The 19,893-nt window shown below is 47.3% G+C and overlaps 1 protein-coding gene across 4 annotated transcripts in view; it reads right to left on the bottom strand.

Moving 5' to 3' along the window:
- The window catches only part of kat6a (K(lysine) acetyltransferase 6A), a 70,328-nt gene that overhangs the window by 26,733 nt on the left and 23,702 nt on the right, over positions 1-19,893 (bottom strand). For 3 of the 4 annotated variants that reach the window (XM_079515491.1, XM_079515492.1, XM_079515493.1), the window contains exons 3-4: positions 17,942-18,050; positions 2,979-3,026 (exon numbers count right to left, since the gene is read on the bottom strand). In XM_079515491.1, the coding sequence (XP_079371617.1) occupies positions 2,979-3,026; positions 17,942-18,050 (157 nt within the window). The remainder of the gene's footprint in view (positions 1-2,978; positions 3,027-17,941; positions 18,051-19,893) is intronic. The other variant, XM_079515494.1, reaches the window with a different exon arrangement.

A 19,893-nucleotide genomic window follows, 5' to 3' on the forward strand; every position in this document is an offset into this window, starting at 1 on the left:
GCAGATTAGAAATGGGTCGGTAGTTACCCAGCACAGAGGGATCAAGATTGTGTTTCTTGAGTAAGGGCCTAACTACAGCCGTCTTCAGTGAGTCTGGAAAGACGCCTGATTGTAGAGAGCTGTTTACAATTTTTAGGATATCTCCAATCACACTGTCTAAAACCTCTTTGAGAAAGGTGGTGGGAATTGTGTCCAATGAACAGGAGGATGATGTCATCTGAGATATGGTTTTTCGGAGTTTGTCTTCATCAATTGTACAGAAAGACAATAGGCTCCCCCTGGAGAGATCAACCCTGGCACCATTAGCTGCTGTTAGAGGGCTTGAGCTAGCAGCAGCACCATTCATAATATCAGCTCTAATGTTACAAATTTTGTTATCAAAAAAGCATGCAAACTCATTACACTTAGCTTTAGAGGCCGGGAACGACTGCTTGTAGGACTGGGGGGGGTTTAAAAGTCGTTCAATGGTAGAGAATAAGACTCTGGCATTTTTCTTGTTCTCATAATTATGTGGCATAATTATGCAAGGGACAACCTGTTTTCCCTGCAGCGATAGTTGATGAAGAGACAACTACCATCCTAGACAAAGCACTGTGTTGATGAAGAGACAACTACCATCCTAGACAAAGCACTGTGGGCACATTTCAACTACCATCCTAGACAAAGCACTGTGGGGTGTGGGCACATTTCAACTACCATCCTAGACAAAGCACTGTGGGCACATTTCAACTACCATCCTAGACAAAGCACTGTGGGCACATTTCAACTACCATCCTAGACAAAGCACTGTGGGCACATTTCAACTACCATCCTAGACAAAGCACTGTGGGCACATTTCAACTACCATCCTAGACAAAGCACTGTGGGCACATTTCTGACTTCATATCAAATTACAAAAAAGCCACACACACAATCAGTTTTACAATTCAGTTAGCATGCATGATTAAAAAATGAGGAGATTAGGTAAGGACTCAGAGGCTGCAGGGAATATAGCGAAAGTTCCTTCTGTCTTGGCAAAAACAACAAAAATGGTGCGTTTGCCCTACAACTGTGCAAGTCAACTTGAGTAACATAGTTGAGGACGCAATGATTTGTGAAAAACTGGAAGAGAGAACTTTTGCTACATCTTGGCAGAGGGACTCCAGTTGGTAAACTTTATAGGGCTACATATGTACCAACTCTGCAACTCAGTTGCTGCGATAATGGGCAAACGCAGCTGCCTTGTTGCTCGAGTCAAAGATGTTGCCCCTTCAGCTACCTTTACCCACTGTTTATTTATATAAGCCAAATTCCAATACTCTAACTTTCACATTTAGTCAAGTGAGGAGGTAAGGATTAGAGGAGTCCGGAGAAATCGAGCAGGTTAGGTCCGATTCCATTCTCATTCCCATATCCACATTCTGCCTGCTTTCCTCCTCCATCCTACATGTCATATATTGGACGTTGCATTTCTCTGTTATGAATTGAGCTTTTTGACATGCATTCTCCAGCACCCATACACAACAAACCGCACGATTGTGTAAATAAAGATCAAACCATTCTTTAATTTGTTGCTTCAGTAGCTTTGATCACTGTTATTTAGATAGATATAAATGCACTTCAGTATCTCTTCAAGTTGAATCAAGTGGAACACTGTCACTCTCAGACCATTGATGAACGCAGGCAGGCACAATGTGTTATGTTTACACAATTAGGATACGAGTTATGTTTACATTATTATAATATGAGCAAATTAAACATTATATTAAATATTATAATATGAGCAAAGCTTCTAGTTCCCATCTCCCAGACAGTATAGTTTCCATCCCATAGCCCGAGGACAGTCTATCCAATAACAAAATATATACGTGTGTGCGTGCGTGCACACACACGTGATGCTACAAGATACTGCTACCTCTAACCTTGATATAGTGCATACATTACTGTAGTGTAGACCAGTGGTTCTCAACCTGTGGTACGCGTACCACCGGTGGTACTTGAGCCCCCCCAGGTGGTACGCGGAATAATCTTCTCAAAAAGGGGCGGGGGGGGGGGGGGGGGGGGGTAAAAAAAACGGTGAAGTTTGACAGAACGGTTGATAAACACATGAGATTCCAATAGCCCCGCCTCTCTCACCCCCCCCCCCCTCTCTCTCTCATTCCCACTCAGTCCGTCAGCCTGACTCCGGAGACTGGAGTTAGTGTGGGCACTGGGCAATTTAGCAGTGAGCAGTCGTCGCTGAATGTCTCCGTAACTCCGTTGGGCTCGTTATTAATTAATTTGCTTCACAATGTGTAAGATCATAAGGTCTTTCAAGTGGGCATTGGGCAAAAGCAACACTCTGGCAGTTTTGGTTGACAAACATAGCAGTTAGTTGTGAAAGTTTGATGCTACCCAGACCATGCTAATGACTGCTAAGCTAAAGCTAATGTTGACAGCCTGACTGTGTGTGTGCGTGCTTGCAGGAGAGAGAGAGGCAGGGGTGTGTGTGTGGGTGTGTGCAGGCCCGGTTCTTCCTACAGGCCGACGAAGGGGGGGGGGTCCCCCAAGTGCCTCCCCAGTGTCTCCCCAGTGTCCCCCCAGTGCCTCCATAGTGCCTCCCCAGTGTCTCCCCAGTGCCTCCCCAGTGTCCCCCCAGTGCCTCCCCAGTGTCCCCCCAGTGCCTCCACAGTACCTCCCCAATGTCTGCCCAGGGCCTCCCCAGTGTCCCCCCAGTGTCTCCCCAGTGCCTCCCCAGTGTCTCCCCAGTGCCTCCCCAGTGCCCAGTGTCCCCCCAGTGCCTCCCCAGTGTCTCCACAGTGTCTCCCCAGTGCCCAGTGTCCCCCCAGTGCCTCCCCAGTGCCTCCCCAGTGTCTGCCCAGTGTCCCCCCAGTGCCTCCCCAGTGCCCAGTGTCCCCCCAGTGCCTCCCCAGTACCTTCCCAGTGCCCAGTGTCCCCCCGGTGCCTCCCCAGTGTCCCCCCAGTGCCTCCACAGTACCTCCCCAATAACCGCCACTTACCACTGTTGCCACAGTCGGCACAGGAGATGAGTTCCTCAGGCTTCTTGTCTGGGGGGGGGGGGGGGGGGGGGGGGGGGGGGGGGGAGTTTTATTATTATTTATTTTTTTACTCCGTCCCAACTCTGTCTGCCCAGTGTTCCCCCAGTACCTCCCCAGTGTCCCCCCAGTGTCCCCCCAGTACCTCCCCAATGTCTGCCCAGGTCCTCCCCAGTGCCTCCCCAGTGTCTCCCCAGTGCCTCCCCAGTGTCTCCCCAGTGTCCCCCCAGTGCCACCACAAATGCCTCCCCAGTGTCTCCCCAGTGCCCAGTACCTCCCCAGTGCCTCCCCAGTGTCTGCCCAGTGTCCCCCCAGTGCCTCCCCAGTGTCCCCCCAGTGCCTCCCCAGTACCTTCCCAGTGTCTCCCCAGTGCCCAGTGTCCCCCCGGTGCCTCCCCAGTGTCCCCCCAGTGCCTCCACAGTACCTCCCCAATAACCGCCACTTACCACTGTTGCCACAGTCGGCACAGGAGATGAGTTCCTCAGGCTTCTTGTCTGGGGGGGGGGGGAAGTTTTATTATTATTTATTTTTTTACTCTGTCCCAACTCTGTCTGCCCAGTGTTCCCCCAGTACCTCCCCAGTGTCCCCCCAGTACCTCCCCAATGTCTGCCCAGGTCCTCCCCAGTGCCTCCCCAGTGTCTCCCCAGTGCCTCCACAAATGCCTCCCCAGTGTCTCCCCAGTGCCCAGTGTCCCCCCCCAGTGCCTCCATAGTGCCTCCCCAGTGTCTCCCCAGTGCCCAGTGTCCCCCAAGTGCCTCCCCAGTGTCTCCCCAGTGTCTCCCCAGTGCCCAGTGTCCCCCAAGTGCCTCCCCAGTGTCTCCCCAGTGCCCCCCAAGTGCCTCCCCAGTGTCTCCCCAGTGTCCCCCCAGTGCCTCCATAGTGCCTCCCCAGTGTCTCCCCAGTGTCCCCCCAGTGCCTCCACAGTACCTCCCCAATGTCTGCCCAGGGCCTCCCCAGTGTCCCCCCAGTGTCTCCCCAGTGCCTCCCCAGTGTCTCCCCAGTGCCTCCCCAGTGTCTCCCCAGTGCCTCCCCAGTGTCTCCCCAGTTCCTCCCCAGTGTCTCCCCAGTGCCTCCCCAGACTATCTTAAAGACTATCTGGTACAGAGCAAGCTAAAAGGAATCAACACACCAGCACGCCAGAGACCAGAATACTTCAAACCCAAACAAATAGTTAAAAATAGAACTACAAAACGTGTGCTGGAGATTAAACAACAGATAACAGCCAGCACCAGCAACTGTATTTATTTAATCACATGTGAAAAATGTGGCTTACAATATGTCGGAGAAACGAGTAAAACAATAGCTGCAAGGCTGAGACAACACAGGTACAATATTAACAATGCAAAAAAGACAACTACAAGGATTGTCCAACATTTCATGGCACATGGCATTGCAGATCTAAAAGTGTCTGGACTCCAACACAATCCCAACTGGACAGTAGGACAAAGACGTTTTAATGAAAGACAGTGGATCAAGAACCTCAACACGGATTTTCCTGGAGGTTTAAACATGCCAAAAAATTAGACAAGTTGTTTTGATTTTGTACCAAAACTCCACAGACACATAGACAAAGCCAACACTCAATGGAAATCAGACTTTGAATAGGGGACACATTAGCACATTCCAAATCAACCTGGGACAAGAAACAAAGAGGTGTCACTGACACCAAATGGGCCATTAGACACCGGACCCAGGGAACAAAAGAGAAACACATGTAAATGTTTCTTTTTTGAAATGGAGCCATGGGGTGAATTAACCCCAATAAGGCTAAATAAACCAAAAATCCTACAACAATAGGGTAAACTTAAACTCAGGGATAAACTGGATAAAATCTAAGAGTGATTGGATTAGGCTTCCTTCAAGTACATGGCGAATGCACTCATTCCTTGCAATGTACTTACATACACTTACATATGTTGCGACCTTCGGTCGCAACATATGTAAGTACATTGCACTGAAGTCCCCAGGTCCCCCCAGTCGAGCTTGTACCTGTAACTTGGGGGAAGTCTATTATAATTATTACTGAATTCTCCAGTAGAGACATGTTGCCTCTACAAAAACCACACTACAAATGAAAGAAACCAGAACAACAGAACACACACCCATTGATTCTGATTGGACGGAATGAAACAATGGCCAAGTAAACCACACCCATCAACAAAGCTAATTGGCTGAATGACTATGAGTCACGCCCACCATTAGGAACACATAAAACCAGGGCTCCAGCACAACTAATCATTCTTCTAACAGAATCTTGCCTGAGGAAGGACCAACCAGTCCGAAACGTCGCTATAGCATGCATCAGATGAACTACCCGAGAGACCACTGCAGAACCACCGGAGAAGCATGGCCTGAGGACAGGTCTCGCTTCCGAGGAGACCCTCCACCTGGACGATGGCCTGGAAACAGGCTACATCACCAGGAGAGACCCAACACCCAACCGCCTGAAGACAGGCCACAATTCCACCGGAGACTGGATGAGCCTTGGATGAACAACAGACCTCAAGACCGGAGGCCTGTATCCCCACCAAGACTCAGAGAGAGATCTCACCAACAGTCCCAGGGAATTCCAAACAACCAACCGCCTGAAGACAGGCCACAGGTCCACCGGAGACGGAACGAGCCTTGGATGAACAACAGACCGCGAGACCAGCGGCCTGTACATCAACCAAGAGTCGGAGAGAGACCTCACCACCAGACCCAATCGGGTACAGTAAGATACAACACACACACCTACACACACACACACCACACAGAAAGAGGTGACTTCTTAAAAGCCATCAGGACCATGAACAAATTGATCATAAGTACACATCATCTGCAGAATGTAAATTCTTCTAGCAGACCACCAGCGAGTATAGCAAGGAAAACACTTGAACTCATCAATTTGATAAAACCAGCTCAACCAACAGCTAAAACTACCCTACTACTCGAAGGGATATCCAGACACTGGTGCCACACAATAATCTTAGCCCTAGAAGAACACTACACTACACTCTTAAACACAACCAAACAAGAGTTAACAGAGAGCTTAACAGAGGACGAGGAGAAAAAAGCCTTCACCATAGCAATCAGATGGGCTAGAAAAAACTTAGGGAAGAGACTAAAACAATTGGAGATAAACAAAGCTCAACAGATAATCACACAGCTAAGAACAAATAGAACTGCAATAGCTGCCCCTCCCCCTCCTGCTGTTGTTTCTCTGCATGCCCCCAATTCCATCTCTCCTCCCACTATTCCTGTTATGCATGTTTCCACTCCCCCTCCTCCTGCCCCATCTGTATGGACGATCCCCCATTGTCCTCCACCCGTACCCTCCCCTTGTGTATCCACTGTCCCTCCCTCTCCTCCTTCACTGTCCTCCACCCTCTCTACCCCAGTTGTATGTATCCCCTTTCTCCGCCCAGCCCTTCTACCTACCCCCCCTACCTCCCAACCCCGTACAGGGACAACAACACCGGGAGCAAGACCAAAGGTACAAACAACAGTAGTACAGGTCCTCCCAAGAAGGGACCTATCACAAGAAGACTTTCCCCACCTGGCCGCACCAATACAGAAGAGCCCACCACAGAGGCAAACACGAAGTAAACAAGACCCACCCCAGGGGGCCAATCCAAATGGCACACCACAACCCCAGAGGGCTGACCGCAGCCGGACGGAACCAACAACACAGGTGAACACCACACAGAACCAGACCCAGGGCACAGAAGGAGATAGAATAGACCCAAGTAGGACCACTACAGACCCAGGAGAGAACCTGGAACAGGGAATAGATGAACCGGAGAAAGATGAACCAAGGATCCCAGGGAAAGTATACAGACACATCAACACGAAGGAAAAGAACACACTTTGGAGACTATACCCAAAGAAAAGCCTCCTCATCGTAGGGGATTCGAACCTGGACAACATCCCACCCTTCGGACGAACGGATCTACAAGTGGATTGCTACCCAGGAATGACATTCCAACATGCAAAGACCCTACTAGAGAAAACACCAAAGAACACCACGGTAGCACATTGCATCCTGTCGGTTGGGATAAACAACAAGGGCCACGCTACCGCTTCAGCACAGAAGTCGATGAGATCGAGCATCGTAGCAGCACAGAACGCCTTTCCAGCCGCAAGTATCCATGTCCCTTTAATCAATTTCTCAAATGACCTCCCAGCAAAGGATAGGCATAACTTAAGAGATTTAAATCGCGTTATTGCAAAACAAAATTTCCTCCCGAAATTGGATGAACGGGATTTTAAAGTGGTTCATGATAACATACATTGGAAAACAGAGACAGGCAAAGCAATGCTTGAAAATTGGCTCCTTAGTTTAAACTAATTGACCCCATAAACCAAGAAAGGAGGGGAGGGAAGTCAAACATAATTAATCTGTCCCATTACTTCCAGCCGGATCAACATCAGACCGAACTGCTGGAAAAGGGACTTTCATTTGTCCCGACCCTAGACATCTACAAACAACAAACCAACAGATTAAAGAAGGACCTCTCCCAGTATCACCGCAGACTGAAACTAGCTACACACTTTAGAATGGACCAGGGGAGGGAAATACCACCCTTCCAGCCAGGATCAAACTGGGAACCTGCAGACGCTGTGCTCCCACAGAGCCTGAAACAACTGATCCAGGACGACACAAACACGGTAAGACACATCCCAGGACACCTTAAGGAGAAAGATAACCTCACAACAGAACAAGCTAAAGCACTGAGGGAACTAGCCAACAACCAACAGATTGTAATCAAGCCAGCAGATAAAGGCTCCTGTATAGTAATAATGGACAGACACCAATACCTGTTTGAAGGGGAGAGACAGCTCAGCAATCAGGATCATTATAGGCAATTAGACAGACCAATTTACAAACAAACTGCTGTAAAGGCCAAAGCCATCATAAAAAGACTGAGGGAAAAGAAGCACATAAACGCCAAACAACAACAATATTTGCTCGGACAGGACACTCCACGAGCGAGGATATTTTATCTTTTGCCAAAAATCCACAAGAGCCCGGATTCATGGACAATACCATACGAAATACCGCCGGGGAGACCAATTGTGTCTGACTGTGGCAGTGAGACCTATCAGACAGCAGAGTATATTGAACACTTCCTGAACCCACTGTCAATAAGACACCCCAGTTTTATAAAAGACACTTACGATTTTGTAGACAAAATCAAAGCAATAGTAGTACCAAAAGAAGCCTTTCTGTTTTCGATAGATATAGACAGCCTCTACACAAACATTGAGACGACAGCAGGGCTACAAGCAGTCAAGGAAGTTTTCAGTAAATACCCAGACACAAATCGACCAGAGGAGGAATTACTCCAATTGTTAGACTTAAATCTAACCAGGAATGATTTTTCCTTCAATAACAAGTTATATCTACAAACCAAAGGGACGGCCATGGGAAAGAGGTTTGCACCATCTTATGCAAACATTTACATGAGCATATGGGAACAGACAGCCCTAGAAAAATGCAGACTAAAACCAACACATTACTATAGATTTCTGGATGATATCTTTGGAATATGGGAACATAGCAAAGAAGAATTCCAGGCATTTATTGATGTGTTAAATAGCCATCATAGATCCATAACGATAAAATATGTGACACACACGGAAAGTATTGACTTTCTTGATGTCACAATCTTCAAGGGCCCAAACTTCAACACAAACGGGAAATTAGACTTAAAAGTATTCTTTAAGGAAACAGACACTCACGCCTTACTACACAAAACGTCATTCCACCCACCACACTCGTACACAGGTATAGTCAAATCACAACTGCTGCGATTCCATAGGATTTGCACGCAAGGAAGTGATTTCAAAATAGCCTGTAAAACGCTATTTAATGCTCTCAGACTACGAGGTTACACCAGGACATTCCTACGGAAAGCTCACAATACCTTCTTAGAGGTAAGAGTACGGGATCAAGGCCCAAAAATAGCCCTAGTAACCAGTTATTCAACACAGAGCAGACTAGCCAACAACAGATTAAAAAGGAATTTTGAGAACCGAACAGATGATCTTCTAAAGGAATATAAAATTATATCAGCCTACAGAAAAAACAAAAATCTTAAAGACTATCTGGTACAGAGCAAGCTAAAAGGAATCAACACACCAGCACGCCAGAGACCAGAATACTTCAAACCCAAACAAATAGTTAAAAATAGAACTACAAAACGTGTGCTGGAGATTAAACAACAGATAACAGCCAGCACCAGCAACTGTATTTATTTAATCACATGTGAAAAATGTGGCTTACAATATGTCGGAGAAACGAGTAAAACAATAGCTGCAAGGCTGAGACAACACAGGTACAATATTAACAATGCAAAAAAGACAACTACAAGGATTGTCCAACATTTCATGGCACATGGCATTGCAGATCTAAAAGTGTCTGGACTCCAACACAATCCCAACTGGACAGTAGGACAAAGACGTTTTAATGAAAGACAGTGGATCAAGAACCTCAACACGGATTTTCCTGGAGGTTTAAACATGCCAAAAAATTAGACAAGTTGTTTTGATTTTGTACCAAAACTCCACAGACACATAGACAAAGCCAACACTCAATGGAAATCAGACTTTGAATAGGGGACACATTAGCACATTCCAAATCAACCTGGGACAAGAAACAAAGAGGTGTCACTGACACCAAATGGGCCATTAGACACCGGACCCAGGGAACAAAAGAGAAACACATGTAAATGTTTCTTTTTTGAAATGGAGCCATGGGGTGAATTAACCCCAATAAGGCTAAATAAACCAAAAATCCTACAACAATAGGGTAAACTTAAACTCAGGGATAAACTGGATAAAATCTAAGAGTGATTGGATTAGGCTTCCTTCAAGTACATGGCGAATGCACTCATTCCTTGCAATGTACTTACATACACTTACATATGTTGCGACCTTCGGTCGCAACATATGTAAGTACATTGCACTGAAGTCCCCAGGTCCCCCCAGTGCCTCCCCAGTGCCCAGTGTCCCCCCAGTGCCTCCCCAGTGTCTCCACAGTGTCTCCCCAGTGCCCAGTGTCCCCCCAGTGCCTCCCCAGTGCCTCCCCAGTGTCTGCCCAGTGTCCCCCCAGTGCCTCCCCAGTGCCCAGTGTCCCCCCAGTGCCTCCCCAGTACCTTCCCAGTGCCCAGTGTCCCCCCGGTGCCTCCCCAGTGTCCCCCCAGTGCCTCCACAGTACCTCCCCAATAACCGCCACTTACCACTGTTGCCACAGTCGGCACAGGAGATGAGTTCCTCAGGCTTCTTGTCTGGGGGGGGGGGGGGGGGGGGGGGGAGTTTTATTATTATTTATTTTTTTACTCCGTCCCAACTCTGTCTGCCCAGTGTTCCCCCAGTACCTCCCCAGTGTCCCCCCAGTGTCCCCCCAGTACCTCCCCAATGTCTGCCCAGGTCCTCCCCAGTGCCTCCCCAGTGTCTCCCCAGTGCCTCCCCAGTGTCTCCCCAGTGTCCCCCCAGTGCCACCACAAATGCCTCCCCAGTGTCTCCCCAGTGCCCAGTACCTCCCCAGTGCCTCCCCAGTGTCTGCCCAGTGTCCCCCCAGTGCCTCCCCAGTGTCCCCCCAGTGCCTCCCCAGTACCTTCCCAGTGTCTCCCCAGTGCCCAGTGTCCCCCCGGTGCCTCCCCAGTGTCCCCCCAGTGCCTCCACAGTACCTCCCCAATAACCGCCACTTACCACTGTTGCCACAGTCGGCACAGGAGATGAGTTCCTCAGGCTTCTTGTCTGGGGGGGGGGGGAAGTTTTATTATTATTTATTTTTTTACTCTGTCCCAACTCTGTCTGCCCAGTGTTCCCCCAGTACCTCCCCAGTGTCCCCCCAGTACCTCCCCAATGTCTGCCCAGGTCCTCCCCAGTGCCTCCCCAGTGTCTCCCCAGTGCCTCCACAAATGCCTCCCCAGTGTCTCCCCAGTGCCCAGTGTCCCCCCCCAGTGCCTCCATAGTGCCTCCCCAGTGTCTCCCCAGTGCCCAGTGTCCCCCAAGTGCCTCCCCAGTGTCTCCCCAGTGTCTCCCCAGTGCCCAGTGTCCCCCAAGTGCCTCCCCAGTGTCTCCCCAGTGCCCCCCAAGTGCCTCCCCAGTGTCTCCCCAGTGTCCCCCCAGTGCCTCCATAGTGCCTCCCCAGTGTCTCCCCAGTGTCCCCCCAGTGCCTCCACAGTACCTCCCCAATGTCTGCCCAGGGCCTCCCCAGTGTCCCCCCAGTGTCTCCCCAGTGCCTCCCCAGTGTCTCCCCAGTGCCTCCCCAGTGTCTCCCCAGTGCCTCCCCAGTGTCTCCCCAGTTCCTCCCCAGTGTCTCCCCAGTGCCTCCCCAGACTATCTTAAAGACTATCTGGTACAGAGCAAGCTAAAAGGAATCAACACACCAGCACGCCAGAGACCAGAATACTTCAAACCCAAACAAATAGTTAAAAATAGAACTACAAAACGTGTGCTGGAGATTAAACAACAGATAACAGCCAGCACCAGCAACTGTATTTATTTAATCACATGTGAAAAATGTGGCTTACAATATGTCGGAGAAACGAGTAAAACAATAGCTGCAAGGCTGAGACAACACAGGTACAATATTAACAATGCAAAAAAGACAACTACAAGGATTGTCCAACATTTCATGGCACATGGCATTGCAGATCTAAAAGTGTCTGGACTCCAACACAATCCCAACTGGACAGTAGGACAAAGACGTTTTAATGAAAGACAGTGGATCAAGAACCTCAACACGGATTTTCCTGGAGGTTTAAACATGCCAAAAAATTAGACAAGTTGTTTTGATTTTGTACCAAAACTCCACAGACACATAGACAAAGCCAACACTCAATGGAAATCAGACTTTGAATAGGGGACACATTAGCACATTCCAAATCAACCTGGGACAAGAAACAAAGAGGTGTCACTGACACCAAATGGGCCATTAGACACCGGACCCAGGGAACAAAAGAGAAACACATGTAAATGTTTCTTTTTTGAAATGGAGCCATGGGGTGAATTAACCCCAATAAGGCTAAATAAACCAAAAATCCTACAACAATAGGGTAAACTTAAACTCAGGGATAAACTGGATAAAATCTAAGAGTGATTGGATTAGGCTTCCTTCAAGTACATGGCGAATGCACTCATTCCTTGCAATGTACTTACATACACTTACATATGTTGCGACCTTCGGTCGCAACATATGTAAGTACATTGCACTGAAGTCCCCAGGTCCCCCCAGTCGAGCTTGTACCTGTAACTTGGGGGAAGTCTATTATAATTATTACTGAATTCTCCAGTAGAGACATGTTGCCTCTACAAAAACCACACTACAAATGAAAGAAACCAGAACAACAGAACACACACCCATTGATTCTGATTGGACGGAATGAAACAATGGCCAAGTAAACCACACCCATCAACAAAGCTAATTGGCTGAATGACTATGAGTCACGCCCACCATTAGGAACACATAAAACCAGGGCTCCAGCACAACTAATCATTCTTCTAACAGAATCTTGCCTGAGGAAGGACCAACCAGTCCGAAACGTCGCTATAGCATGCATCAGATGAACTACCCGAGAGACCACTGCAGAACCACCGGAGAAGCATGGCCTGAGGACAGGTCTCGCTTCCGAGGAGACCCTCCACCTGGACGATGGCCTGGAAACAGGCTACATCACCAGGAGAGACCCAACACCCAACCGCCTGAAGACAGGCCACAATTCCACCGGAGACTGGATGAGCCTTGGATGAACAACAGACCTCAAGACCGGAGGCCTGTATCCCCACCAAGACTCAGAGAGAGATCTCACCAACAGTCCCAGGGAATTCCAAACAACCAACCGCCTGAAGACAGGCCACAGGTCCACCGGAGACGGAACGAGCCTTGGATGAACAACAGACCGCGAGACCAGCGGCCTGTACATCAACCAAGAGTCGGAGAGAGACCTCACCACCAGACCCAATCGGGTACAGTAAGATACAACACACACACCTACACACACACACACCACACAGAAAGAGGTGACTTCTTAAAAGCCATCAGGACCATGAACAAATTGATCATAAGTACACATCATCTGCAGAATGTAAATTCTTCTAGCAGACCACCAGCGAGTATAGCAAGGAAAACACTTGAACTCATCAATTTGATAAAACCAGCTCAACCAACAGCTAAAACTACCCTACTACTCGAAGGGATATCCAGACACTGGTGCCACACAATAATCTTAGCCCTAGAAGAACACTACACTACACTCTTAAACACAACCAAACAAGAGTTAACAGAGAGCTTAACAGAGGACGAGGAGAAAAAAGCCTTCACCATAGCAATCAGATGGGCTAGAAAAAACTTAGGGAAGAGACTAAAACAATTGGAGATAAACAAAGCTCAACAGATAATCACACAGCTAAGAACAAATAGAACTGCAATAGCTGCCCCTCCCCCTCCTGCTGTTGTTTCTCTGCATGCCCCCAATTCCATCTCTCCTCCCACTATTCCTGTTATGCATGTTTCCACTCCCCCTCCTCCTGCCCCATCTGTATGGACGATCCCCCATTGTCCTCCACCCGTACCCTCCCCTTGTGTATCCACTGTCCCTCCCTCTCCTCCTTCACTGTCCTCCACCCTCTCTACCCCAGTTGTATGTATCCCCTTTCTCCGCCCAGCCCTTCTACCTACCCCCCCTACCTCCCAACCCCGTACAGGGACAACAACACCGGGAGCAAGACCAAAGGTACAAACAACAGTAGTACAGGTCCTCCCAAGAAGGGACCTATCACAAGAAGACTTTCCCCACCTGGCCGCACCAATACAGAAGAGCCCACCACAGAGGCAAACACGAAGTAAACAAGACCCACCCCAGGGGGCCAATCCAAATGGCACACCACAACCCCAGAGGGCTGACCGCAGCCGGACGGAACCAACAACACAGGTGAACACCACACAGAACCAGACCCAGGGCACAGAAGGAGATAGAATAGACCCAAGTAGGACCACTACAGACCCAGGAGAGAACCTGGAACAGGGAATAGATGAACCGGAGAAAGATGAACCAAGGATCCCAGGGAAAGTATACAGACACATCAACACGAAGGAAAAGAACACACTTTGGAGACTATACCCAAAGAAAAGCCTCCTCATCGTAGGGGATTCGAACCTGGACAACATCCCACCCTTCGGACGAACGGATCTACAAGTGGATTGCTACCCAGGAATGACATTCCAACATGCAAAGACCCTACTAGAGAAAACACCAAAGAACACCACGGTAGCACATTGCATCCTGTCGGTTGGGATAAACAACAAGGGCCACGCTACCGCTTCAGCACAGAAGTCGATGAGATCGAGCATCGTAGCAGCACAGAACGCCTTTCCAGCCGCAAGTATCCATGTCCCTTTAATCAATTTCTCAAATGACCTCCCAGCAAAGGATAGGCATAACTTAAGAGATTTAAATCGCGTTATTGCAAAACAAAATTTCCTCCCGAAATTGGATGAACGGGATTTTAAAGTGGTTCATGATAACATACATTGGAAAACAGAGACAGGCAAAGCAATGCTTGAAAATTGGCTCCTTAGTTTAAACTAATTGACCCCATAAACCAAGAAAGGAGGGGAGGGAAGTCAAACATAATTAATCTGTCCCATTACTTCCAGCCGGATCAACATCAGACCGAACTGCTGGAAAAGGGACTTTCATTTGTCCCGACCCTAGACATCTACAAACAACAAACCAACAGATTAAAGAAGGACCTCTCCCAGTATCACCGCAGACTGAAACTAGCTACACACTTTAGAATGGACCAGGGGAGGGAAATACCACCCTTCCAGCCAGGATCAAACTGGGAACCTGCAGACGCTGTGCTCCCACAGAGCCTGAAACAACTGATCCAGGACGACACAAACACGGTAAGACACATCCCAGGACACCTTAAGGAGAAAGATAACCTCACAACAGAACAAGCTAAAGCACTGAGGGAACTAGCCAACAACCAACAGATTGTAATCAAGCCAGCAGATAAAGGCTCCTGTATAGTAATAATGGACAGACACCAATACCTGTTTGAAGGGGAGAGACAGCTCAGCAATCAGGATCATTATAGGCAATTAGACAGACCAATTTACAAACAAACTGCTGTAAAGGCCAAAGCCATCATAAAAAGACTGAGGGAAAAGAAGCACATAAACGCCAAACAACAACAATATTTGCTCGGACAGGACACTCCACGAGCGAGGATATTTTATCTTTTGCCAAAAATCCACAAGAGCCCGGATTCATGGACAATACCATACGAAATACCGCCGGGGAGACCAATTGTGTCTGACTGTGGCAGTGAGACCTATCAGACAGCAGAGTATATTGAACACTTCCTGAACCCACTGTCAATAAGACACCCCAGTTTTATAAAAGACACTTACGATTTTGTAGACAAAATCAAAGCAATAGTAGTACCAAAAGAAGCCTTTCTGTTTTCGATAGATATAGACAGCCTCTACACAAACATTGAGACGACAGCAGGGCTACAAGCAGTCAAGGAAGTTTTCAGTAAATACCCAGACACAAATCGACCAGAGGAGGAATTACTCCAATTGTTAGACTTAAATCTAACCAGGAATGATTTTTCCTTCAATAACAAGTTATATCTACAAACCAAAGGGACGGCCATGGGAAAGAGGTTTGCACCATCTTATGCAAACATTTACATGAGCATATGGGAACAGACAGCCCTAGAAAAATGCAGACTAAAACCAACACATTACTATAGATTTCTGGATGATATCTTTGGAATATGGGAACATAGCAAAGAAGAATTCCAGGCATTTATTGATGTGTTAAATAGCCATCATAGATCCATAACGATAAAATATGTGACACACACGGAAAGTATTGACTTTCTTGATGTCACAATCTTCAAGGGCCCAAACTTCAACACAAACGGGAAATTAGACTTAAAAGTATTCTTTAAGGAAACAGACACTCACGCCTTACTACACAAAACGTCATTCCACCCACCACACTCGTACACAGGTATAGTCAAATCACAACTGCTGCGATTCCATAGGATTTGCACGCAAGGAAGTGATTTCAAAATAGCCTGTAAAACGCTATTTAATGCTCTCAGACTACGAGGTTACACCAGGACATTCCTACGGAAAGCTCACAATACCTTCTTAGAGGTAAGAGTACGGGATCAAGGCCCAAAAATAGCCCTAGTAACCAGTTATTCAACACAGAGCAGACTAGCCAACAACAGATTAAAAAGGAATTTTGAGAACCGAACAGATGATCTTCTAAAGGAATATAAAATTATATCAGCCTACAGAAAAAACAAAAATCTTAAAGACTATCTGGTACAGAGCAAGCTAAAAGGAATCAACACACCAGCACGCCAGAGACCAGAATACTTCAAACCCAAACAAATAGTTAAAAATAGAACTACAAAACGTGTGCTGGAGATTAAACAACAGATAACAGCCAGCACCAGCAACTGTATTTATTTAATCACATGTGAAAAATGTGGCTTACAATATGTCGGAGAAACGAGTAAAACAATAGCTGCAAGGCTGAGACAACACAGGTACAATATTAACAATGCAAAAAAGACAACTACAAGGATTGTCCAACATTTCATGGCACATGGCATTGCAGATCTAAAAGTGTCTGGACTCCAACACAATCCCAACTGGACAGTAGGACAAAGACGTTTTAATGAAAGACAGTGGATCAAGAACCTCAACACGGATTTTCCTGGAGGTTTAAACATGCCAAAAAATTAGACAAGTTGTTTTGATTTTGTACCAAAACTCCACAGACACATAGACAAAGCCAACACTCAATGGAAATCAGACTTTGAATAGGGGACACATTAGCACATTCCAAATCAACCTGGGACAAGAAACAAAGAGGTGTCACTGACACCAAATGGGCCATTAGACACCGGACCCAGGGAACAAAAGAGAAACACATGTAAATGTTTCTTTTTTGAAATGGAGCCATGGGGTGAATTAACCCCAATAAGGCTAAATAAACCAAAAATCCTACAACAATAGGGTAAACTTAAACTCAGGGATAAACTGGATAAAATCTAAGAGTGATTGGATTAGGCTTCCTTCAAGTACATGGCGAATGCACTCATTCCTTGCAATGTACTTACATACACTTACATATGTTGCGACCTTCGGTCGCAACATATGTAAGTACATTGCACTGAAGTCCCCAGGTCCCCCCAGTGCCTCCCCAGTGTCTCCCCAGTGCCTCCCCAGTGTCTCCCCAGTTCCTCCCCAGTGTCTCCCCAGTGCCTCCCCAGTGTCTCCCCAGTGTCTCCACAGTGCCCAGTGTCCCCCCAGTGCCTCCCCAGTACCTCCCCAGTGCCTCCCCAGTGTCTGCCCAGTGTCCCCCCAGTGCCTCCCCAGTGTCTCCCCAGTGTCTCCCCAGTGCCCCCCCAGTGCCTCCCCAGTACCTTCCCAGTGTCTCCCCAGTGCCCAGTGTCCCCCCGGTGCCTCCCCAGTGTCCCCCCAGTGCCTCCACAGTACCTCCCCAATGTCTGCCCAGGGCCTCCCCAGTGCCTCCCCAGTGTCTCCCCAGTGTCTCCCAAGTGCCTACCCAAAAAAGCATCAATAACCGCTAATAACCGCAGATTTCCGCCAAACGTGCACGCGTTTGGCGGTGGTGGTACTTGGAGTGACAAATAAAATCTGAGGTGGTACTTGGTGTAAAAAGGTTGAGAACCACTGGTGTAGACAATTGCTTGCCATTCATCTTAAGAATTTGAGATGATGCCATGAAAACAATGAATGGTTATATTGTATCTGCAGTATTTACATCATATATATACATATTGCTCTTTTTTCTTGCTCAGCATGTGGGCATAAATCATTTAGATTGTGGCATAAGCCTGGCTGCGGTTGTACCAGATCTGTCATAACCGCCACTTACCACTGTTGCCACAGTCGGCACAGGAGATGAGTTCCTCAGGCTTCTTGTCGCGGTTCTGCTCCTTTGTACCCAGACAGAAGCTGCAGATGGGGATGGGCTCTGCAACCGGCTGGAGTGGACAGGAGAGAGAGAGACAACAGAGTGAGTGCCGTAGAAATTGGGATATGTGTACTGTTGCATAAGACAGAGAGAGGGATGGCAAGGTTGACTGAGATATATTTTATATATATATATATATACACACACACACACACACACATACAGTACATGGGATGTAAATTATGAAATAGGTATAGAGGTATGATTGAGGTTAGGGACATACATGTGATTACACACAGAAGAAGAATTGGAGAGAGAGTCAGTCAACTTAATATCTGCATTGGACAAAAAGGCATAGGACAATGTGTCACTGTGCATGACCAGCAACAACTCTGTCCCAGCATTAGAACAAAGACTATGAACACAGTGTGCTGGCAGTGCTAAAGACCGGGTCGGTGAACAGAGGTCGAGACTTGTTCTGTGAGGAGTAGAACTCATGCAACATGTGGTGTAAAGCCACCATTGTCTGTGTTGAGGTCTGTGTTCACTTCATCAGGAAGCTGCTCAGTAGTGCCTGTCATGAAGAACCACATTATTCATGCTGGCCTGGGATCTAATGTCACCAAAACCCATTTGTTTTAACACGTCTTATCTTTAAGGCGTTGAAGTGGACGCACGCACGCACGCACGCACGCACGCACGCACGCACGCACGCACGCACGCACACACTTCTGCGTTCAATATGGGCCGCCGAAACGCTTCCGGTCGGCAGCCACTCATTCACTGTGAACATTGTAGGAATAAAGTTTGGTTCTTTAAACCACACTATTTAATTTGATTATGTGATGGCGTAGTTTTTCATAGTTTGTATTATTTGTGTTGTGACGTTGACATGATGACATGCGGTAGAAACGACTTAAATCTCCTTTAGGAGTCCTTCCAGTTGTTACACTGCTGTGTTTAACATCTGGAGAAGAAGTAGGCGGAGAGACCGCGGCTTCACAGAGAAATAGTCCTTCAGTCCGACCGAGACGAGTGGACAGGACAGACACACTGGATTGACTGGACTGCAACAACCTGGAGGAGGAATCATCCTGTTTCACCCGTTGTTTACTCGAACTGCCAAGGTTTACCGTTAATGATGTGCGCAGCACTCAGATGTGTAATGAAAGTCTATATAGAACCTCACAGTGAAAAGAATACAGATTGATTGTGTGAGAGAAATAAGCAACCAGGTCTATGAAAAGAACCATGGCTCAGTGGTCCAGGCACCTTGGCTGGTAATCCAGTCTGGCAGTGTGCCGCGGGTTCGACTCCCGATCCCGACGGCCTTTACTGCATGTCTTCCCCCCATCTCTCTCCCCATTTCCTGTCAGCCTACTGTCTGTCCCTCCATAAAATATATAAAATAAAGGCAAAAGCCACAAAAAATTACATTTAAAAAGAAAAAGAAGCCACTCCACAAATGATTACTATCACTTATATATTTATACTCTAGATCTACAAGCTCACAATGCGTATAGATCTGATATTTTCCTAAATAGTTTTTGTTTTATACAAATAAAAAATAAAAAGCTGACACAAAATATTTTTCAGATGGGGGTCCGTGTGCAGATACATGGGGGTCCTTGGCAGAATCACAGGTTTAAACAACATTAGAGAACAAGCCTAAATAAGCAACTACACTTTAGAAACAAGCCCAAAAAACCCACAACCTGCAACTATAACTACCAATATTTTCAAGCAACTTTAATGAAAAACAAGCCCCAAGTCGCTTATAACAAGCGGACATGGCAACACTGGTAACAACTGTAGAAATCCATAAAGAAATGGCCAAAAATGACGTTCGAATATTCATTTTAAAACACCACGTGGGTTCGGAATGAGGTTCGGAATTATCAATTGATTGATTC

The sequence above is a fragment of the Electrona antarctica genome, assembly GCF_951216825.1.
Source record: "Electrona antarctica genome assembly, chromosome: 12".
NCBI lineage: Eukaryota > Metazoa > Chordata > Actinopteri > Myctophiformes > Myctophidae > Electrona > Electrona antarctica.